Raw genomic sequence first — 7,036 nt, 5'->3', positions numbered from 1 at the left:
CCCATCGTTCGGCGCCAGCCCAGAAGGTAGCATGTGTGTGTGTTCTTTACAGTGTGTTTACAGTGTGCCGTGCGTGCGTGTGCGTGTGTGCATGCGCGTGCGCGTGCGCGTGCGTCGTATGTTTGTCGCACACTGATTCAGCAGCCCCCTTCTCGCGTTCACACGCACACACACACACGCGCGCCCGATGTTGCGTTTACACCGCTTCGCTCCCCCTTTTTGTCCATCAGGTGAACTGATTGCGCACATTGGTAAGGCGGCGCAAGAATCGAACATTGTGCGAATGTTCCAGTGCAATGAAGTGCACGCATCCCTCCTCTACCCAACACACCTCGCCCTCACCCGCTCACACATCCTCAAGGTGCGCTGGATCTCTCTCTCTCTCTCGTGCGTGCGTGCGTGCGTGCGTGCGTGCGTGTGTGTGTGTGTGTGTGTGTGTGTGTGTGTGTGTGTGTGTGTGTGTGTGTGTGTGTGTGTGTGTGTGTGTTTGTTTGTGTCTGTGTGTGGAGTCATGCACATACGACTCTATTCCAACCATTATCATTGCTCCTCACTACCTCCTGCTCATCCCACTCCGTGCGAATCAACAGCTTCGGGAGATTGAAGGGCGAGGAAATCACGCCGTGGTGATGTGGCGCCGTCCCCTCACGTCCATTCTTCGCATCACAGCAAAGAAGAAACACCCAACCTTGCTCTCCTTCCTCTTCACGGTGTGTGTGTGTGTGTGTGTGTGTGTGTGTGTGTGTGTGTGTGTGTGTGTGTGTGTGTGTGTGTGTGTGTGTGTGTGTGTGTGCATGTGTGTGTGCATGTGTGTGTGCATGTGTTGGTAGTCATGCAGCTCGACTTGAAGCGTCCTTGCGCCACCACTGTCGCGCGTTCCCTTCCCGTCTCAAACCCCCCCCCCCCCAAAAACGCACACACCACACAGGACGAGAGCATGTCAGAGGAGGCAATTGCGCAGGCGATGGCCAGGGCCGGCATTGTGGAGCAGCCGGCGACGCCAAGCGAGGCGGGAAGCGGTGTTGCAGCGAGCACGACAGGCAAGGACGACATGAAGGCAGAGGAAGGCCAGAAGCAAGGCGGAAAGGGCGAAGAACACACAAACAAGGAGGAAGAGGAGGAGGAGAAGGGTGAGGAAGCTGCGCCTGCTGCAACGGCTGCATTTGCAATTGACGACGATGATGAGGAGGAAGAGAAGAAGGAGCAGGAACAACAGGAGGCAGAGGAGGACCAGGCAGAGAACAAGGAAGAAGACAAGGAAACTGTGGCAGAGGTAGACAAGAGCAGCAAAACGGACAGTGTAAGCAGCAATGCGGAAGCAGCAACCAGTCCTGCTGAAGAGAAAGACGTTGGGGGCAGCGTTGCCAAACCCGCAGCAGCAAACACAGCAGAAGCACAAGCACAAGCAGAAGCAGAAGCAGAAGCAAAACAAGCAGCGAGCCAACAACAACAACAGCAAGAGGGTGGCAGCAGCGGAGACAGCAGCAGCAAGAAAGGGAAGAAGCCCAAGATTGACATTCCTGGCACGCTCAAGGAGCGGTTTCTTGTTCCTCAGGCGCAGGAGGCCAAGGCGGTGCTGCGAGACATGATCGTGGCGGCCCGTGAGGAGGAGGACAGACTGGCGTTGTAGGTGTTGGGGCACTGGAACACGCGTTACAGTGTGCGACAGTTGAAAGTTGGTGTGTTGTGATTTGTGCGTGTCACCACCCATGCCGCTCTCGCCCCATTTCACGCCATTGCCGCGTCATGTCAGTTGATTGGTGTTGAATGGTTGGTCAACTAGAGAGATTGACACACGAATGAACGAATCCCAAGTTGTTGTTTGCTGGAATGTGTTGGTAGTTGTGGTGTTTGTTTGATGTGATGATGTGGAGGAAGTTTTGATGCTGGGAGCGTTTCAGAGTCGATGATACACATAACACACTCTTTGCACCGAAAAAGTCAACGCGAAAGGAGAGCAGCAGCCGAGGGAGAGAGAGAGAGAGAACAGGACAATACAACTGACAAACAACAACAATAAGGCGTAGGGTGGCGATGAGGGAGGGAGCGGTGTTGAGGAGCATGGTATTCATGTGTGTTTTTGAGGGGTTGCCTGGGGGTAAGCTGTGTGCATCTAGTCCATGAGGTTGCGGAAGGCCTCTGTCATCCGCGTCTGCAGGTCGTCGTACACGGCCATCACTTCCTCCTGGGGCTTCTCCCACGTGTTCTGAAGGAATCAGGCGGGGAGGGGGAGTGTTTGAAGAGGGGTTCGAGACAAGGTGAGCAAAGCGAAGAGAAGGGGTCGGGGGAGGAGGGACAGGAGATAGGGAGGAAACGCGAAGTGATGGCACAACACGCACACGCACACGCACACGCACACGCACACATGTATACACACACACGCACACGCACACATGTATACACGCACACGCACACGCACACATGTATACACACGCACACACACCTGGAACTTCATTGAGCTGATTTCGTAGATGATGTCGTTCATCTGCTCCTTGATGACGGCAAGCGTCACCTTCTTGTCGCTGTTGGCCGTCGCCTCACACACCTCGCGCGCCTGGTTGTAGAAGCTGCAATCGGAACAAGACATTGGTTTGGAGGGTGGGGAGAGGAAATGAGGCGTTGATGCAAGCATTGGGCGCATCAGAGAGAAGAATCATCTGCATCATGCTTTCAATTCTCACACGATGACGCGAGGGCAAACCTGATCATGTTGCGGAGCATGGCAACAGTCTTCCAGAAGGGGCAGTAGCGATCGTAGGGCGAGAAACTGTGGTGTGTAGCATATGGGAGACGGAGGGTAAGGGTGAGGGTGAGGATGAGGTGGTTGAAAAACAGAAGACAAGGAAGCCTGAATAGCAGCAACACACACACACACACACACACACACACACACACACACACACATGTGCACACACATGTGCACACACATGTGCACACGGCTGAAAAAAAAAAAGCGCAAAGTAGAGGAAGGCGTGGTTGCAGGACGCACCCGTTCTGCTGGAGGAAATCGTCCTTGATGAGCTTGGCAACCTCGAGCGTGATCTTGTCGCGCTCGGCGAGGGAACCCTTACCCACAAGTTGCACAATCTGGCGGAGAGGAAGGGAATAGGAGGGGGGAAATGGTGGGCTTTGTTAGCAGGAAGGTTGAAGGAGGTAGGCAAGGCGAGAGTGCCAGGCAGCACACACGCACACACACACGCACACACACACACACACGCACGCACACACACACACAACCCACACAAAGCGCATGTTGGCAGACCTCGCTGAGGTCCTCCTCTTCCTGGAGAATCTCGCGGGCGGCAGTACGGAGGGCAGGGAACTCGGGGAAGTTCTTCTCATAGTAGCCATCCAACGCACGCATGTATCTGCACATCAAGGGAAAAGGGGGTGGGGAGGGTGGTGAGGGTGGTGAGGCGGTTGTTGCAGAGGCGAAGCAATGCAGTGGTGGTGTGTAACTGGCTGAAAGCACGGAATGTCGCACAATCAAAGGGGTTCACAGACATGAAACACACATACACATGCACACGTACCACGTGCACACATGTTTACGCGCTCCCGAACAAACACACACACACGCGCGCGCTCACAAAGGTTACGCACTTGCTGTATGAGATGAGCCAGTTGACGGATGGGAAGTGCTTGCGCTGGGCGAGCTTCTTGTCAAGGCCCCAGAACACCTGGACGATACCGAGGGTGGCGGATGTGACGGGATCAGCGAAATCACCACCGGGCGGGGACACGGCGCCGACAATGGTGACGGAGCCCTCGCGCTGCGGGGAGCCGCGGCAGACCACGCGGCCGGCGCGCTCGTAGAAGGAGGCGAGGCGGGCACCGAGGTAGGCCGGGTAGCCGCTGTCGGCAGGCATCTCGGCAAGACGGCCGGAGATCTCACGAAGGGCCTCGGCCCAGCGGGAGGTGGAGTCGGCCATCATGGAAACGTTGTAGCCCTGGTCACGGAAGTACTCGGAGAGGGTGATGCCCGTGTAGATGGAGGCCTCACGGGCAGCGACAGGCATGTTGGATGTGTTGGCAACGAGTGCAGTGCGCTTCATAATGCTCTCCTTGCGGCCGTCAATCTCAAGCTCGAGCTGGTTGTTTTTGTTGGGGGAGGAGAGGAGGTGTGGTTGTGAGGGGGTGAAGGAGAGGGTGAATGGGCAAAGTGGGGACCAGCAAGAGAGGTGTGCGTGTGTGTGTGTGTGTGTGTGTGTGTGTGTGTGTGTGTGTGTGTTTGTGTGTGTGTGTGTGTGTGTGTGTGTGTGTGTGTGTGTGTTGGTTGTTGACGCACCTCTGGGAACTCGGCCAAGACTTCGGACATCTCGTTACCGCGCTCGCCGCAACCGACGTAGATGATAATGTCCGAGTTGGAGAACTTGGACAGGGACTGGAAGGGCGGCGGCAATGGGAATGGCGTGTTTTGGGTGTGGAAAGGAGACGAGGGGCAGTGAGTCTCGCGTGGGGAGAGATCGGGCAGCGTGGCACGGAAAAAAGCGGGCGGGAGGGGCAAAGCGAGGTTTTGTGCGTGTATAGGTAGGTGTGTGCGCCACTGACCTGGGAAATGACGGTCTTGCCGCAGCCAAAGGCGCCTGGGATGGCGGTGGTACCGCCCTGGACGCAGGGGAAGAGGGCATCGAGGACGCGCTGGCCCGTGAGGAGCGGGTGGTTGGCAGCCATCTTCTCCGTCGTCGGGCGCATCTGGCGCACAGGCCAAATCTGTCGTGGTGTGTGTGTGGGGGGGGGTATGGGTAATGGAGGAGGAGCGTGGGGTTGGGGTTAGTATTCTTGAGTGTAGGGGAAGAGGAACTGGTGAATCGATAAGAGACGACGAAGGACAGAAGAAAAGGCACCGCGTGCTCGTTTGGGGTTGTTGTCATTTACCTGAAGCATGGTGTGGGAGGTTTCCTTGCCGTTGAACTCGGTCTTGAGGACGGTGTCGACGATGGTGTACTCGCCGGCGGGGGCAATCCACGTCACCTTGCCGTGAGCCTTGGGGCGGACCATGATGCGGTGCTCCCTGGAGATGAGAAGGAGGAGAGGGGGGAATTGAACGTGTGAGTGAGTGAGAGTGTGTGTGCGTGTGTGTTGAGTGAGGTTGTGGTGGGTCCGAGACGGGATTGACTGGTGATAGGGTGAAGAGCGAAGGCGAGAGGGATGGGGCATGTACGGGTGTGACAACGCACTTGATGAGACTGTTCTCCTCGACGGTGCCGTAAATGTCGCCGCCGGAGACCATGTCGCCAACCTACGACGGAAGAGAGGGGGTGAGTGGAGGTGGTGAGTGGAGGTGGTGAGCTTAACGTGTGAATGTGTGTGTGTGTGTGTGTGTGAATGGCCCCTCAACAGGCGTTGGCAGATGTTGCCTGGGCGTTGGCTGGGGCGTTGAAACTACCTTGACATCTGGGGAAGGGGTGAAGGGCCACTTCTTTTCGCGGTCGAGGGAGTTGACGGTGACACCGCGCGGGATGTAGATGCTCTCCGTCTGGCGCGTAATCTCGTCAAGAGGACGCTGGATACCATCGAAGATACTGTGGGCAAGGGAGTGACGTACAGAGAGAGAGAGAGAGAGGGAGGTGAGGTGAGCGGGCATGGATGGTAGTGTTGCAGAGATCGTCTGTGGTTGCGAGCGGACACACAGCGGGTGACAGCACAGGCTGCAGCGTGCACTCACCCGCCGAGGATGCCGGGGCCAAGCTCGACGGAAAGGGGCTTGCAAGTACGGTACACGGGATCGCCGACAGTCACGCCAGATGTTTCCTCGTACACCTGTGTGTGAGAGAGTGAGTGGGTGAGTGGGTAAGTGAGAGAGTGTGAGTGAGTGAGTGGAAGAGAGCGAGTGTGTGTGTGTGTTAATGAATGAGCGGGTGAGCGAGTGCGTGTTTGCGTGTGCGTGTGTGTGAGGGGATGTGCAGCGAGGCCACAGACAGACGGCACACCATCGCAGCCCGAACGAGCAACAGCAGCGGTGTGTGTTACCTGAATGGTGGCCTGGTCCTGCTCGAGACGGATAATCTCACCGACAAGCTTGTTGCGACCGACGCGCACCAGCTCGTACATGGCGGCACCGCTCATCTTCTCAGCGATGACGACTGAGTGGTGGATGAGCAGAAGCAGCAAACAAAACACAACATGGACACCAATGAGCCGTGGAAGGTGGAGGGTGGTGTGTGTGTGTGTGTGTTTGGCGGGGGATGTAATGGACGATTCACGGAACAAGCGCAGCGCTGTGTATGCGTAAGGGTGTGCATACGGACATACCGGGACCGGAGACGCCGAAGACGACGCCCTCCTTTGGGGCCTTGCCGTGGTCAGCCTGCATGAGCGTGGACAGTGTGTGTTTGTGTGACGCGTTGATGAGGTGGTGGAGGGGGAAGGAAGCGCAGTGTCAACAAAGAGGAAACGGTGTCGACAGAAGTGGAGAGGGGGAGGCAGGTCAGCTGCGAGCAGCAGGGCCAGCAGAGTCAGCGACACACGCACACGCACACACACACACACACACACACACACACACACACACACACACACCATGATGATAGGAGGGGGGGGGGGTTGAAGACGACGTGGGAGGTGGGATGTGTGGTAGTGTGTGTGTTGTGGTGTGGTCTGTGATGGATGCAGCCCACGCTCTTTTTCTCTCCAATCTCAAAATGGGCGAAAGCCTCCAAATTCGCATGCGCTGGAGATACCTGATTTGGGCCATTTCCTGAAGCTGAGTCCGCGAAATTCAAACGTTATCAAATCACACGACGATGGAGCGACAACGACAGGGTGGAAGCGGCGTTGGCGACAAGCTGTTGGCCAACGCTCGCAAGAGCGGGCAGCTGAACATCAGCGCGCGCGGGCTGGAGGCCATTCCACAGGCCGTGTTCCACCTGCACGAGATTCCGCCAGAGCAGACATCCCTTTCCTTCGACAGCGAGGACAAGTAAGTTAGGTGGAGGATTGGTGGGGGCGGGGGCGGGGGGGGGGGTTGTGTGGGGGGACATTGTGTGTGTGTGTGATTGTGTGTGTGTGTGTGTGTGTGTGTGTGTGTGTGTGT

At 56.9% G+C, this 7,036-nt stretch overlaps 3 protein-coding genes across 3 annotated transcripts in view; 2 read left to right on the top strand and 1 right to left on the bottom strand.

Annotated features, from left to right (window-relative positions):
• Positions 1-1,630, top strand: part of PTSG_05569 (uncharacterized protein) — a gene marked incomplete at its 3' end in the record, with an annotated part of 6,141 nt that extends 4,511 nt beyond the window's left edge. The window contains exons 16-18 of the mRNA XM_004993380.1: positions 231-361; positions 591-710; positions 929-1,630. Of these exons, the coding sequence (XP_004993437.1) occupies positions 231-361; positions 591-710; positions 929-1,630 (953 nt within the window). The remainder of the gene's footprint in view (positions 1-230; positions 362-590; positions 711-928) is intronic.
• Positions 1,631-1,736: 106 nt separating this feature from the next.
• Positions 1,737-6,636, bottom strand: PTSG_05568 (Atp6v1a-prov protein). Its single transcript, XM_004993379.1, has 15 exons — positions 6,523-6,636; positions 6,256-6,310; positions 5,974-6,086; positions 5,669-5,763; positions 5,390-5,525; positions 5,181-5,242; positions 4,879-5,014; positions 4,552-4,713; positions 4,289-4,384; positions 3,604-4,091; positions 3,263-3,368; positions 2,990-3,087; positions 2,702-2,767; positions 2,444-2,567; positions 1,737-2,206 (listed from the first exon to the last, which is right to left on the bottom strand). The coding sequence occupies exons 1-15, from the start codon at positions 6,523-6,525 to the stop codon at positions 2,114-2,116; spliced, it is 1,833 nt and encodes a 610-aa protein (XP_004993436.1). The 5' UTR covers positions 6,526-6,636; the 3' UTR covers positions 1,737-2,113.
• Positions 6,637-6,746: 110 nt separating this feature from the next.
• PTSG_05567 (leucine rich repeat containing protein 40) overlaps positions 6,747-7,036 on the top strand; it is a gene marked incomplete at both ends in the record, with an annotated part of 4,417 nt that continues 4,127 nt past the window's right edge. Inside the window, one exon of the mRNA XM_004993378.1 lies at positions 6,747-6,922. Coding sequence (XP_004993435.1) covers positions 6,747-6,922 — 176 coding nt within the window. The remainder of the gene's footprint in view (positions 6,923-7,036) is intronic.

This window comes from Salpingoeca rosetta (genome assembly GCF_000188695.1).
Source record: "Salpingoeca rosetta unplaced genomic scaffold supercont1.13, whole genome shotgun sequence".
In the NCBI taxonomy this organism is placed as follows: Eukaryota; class Choanoflagellata; order Craspedida; family Salpingoecidae; genus Salpingoeca; species Salpingoeca rosetta.
This window is presented reverse-complemented; position numbering and strand designations above follow the sequence as displayed.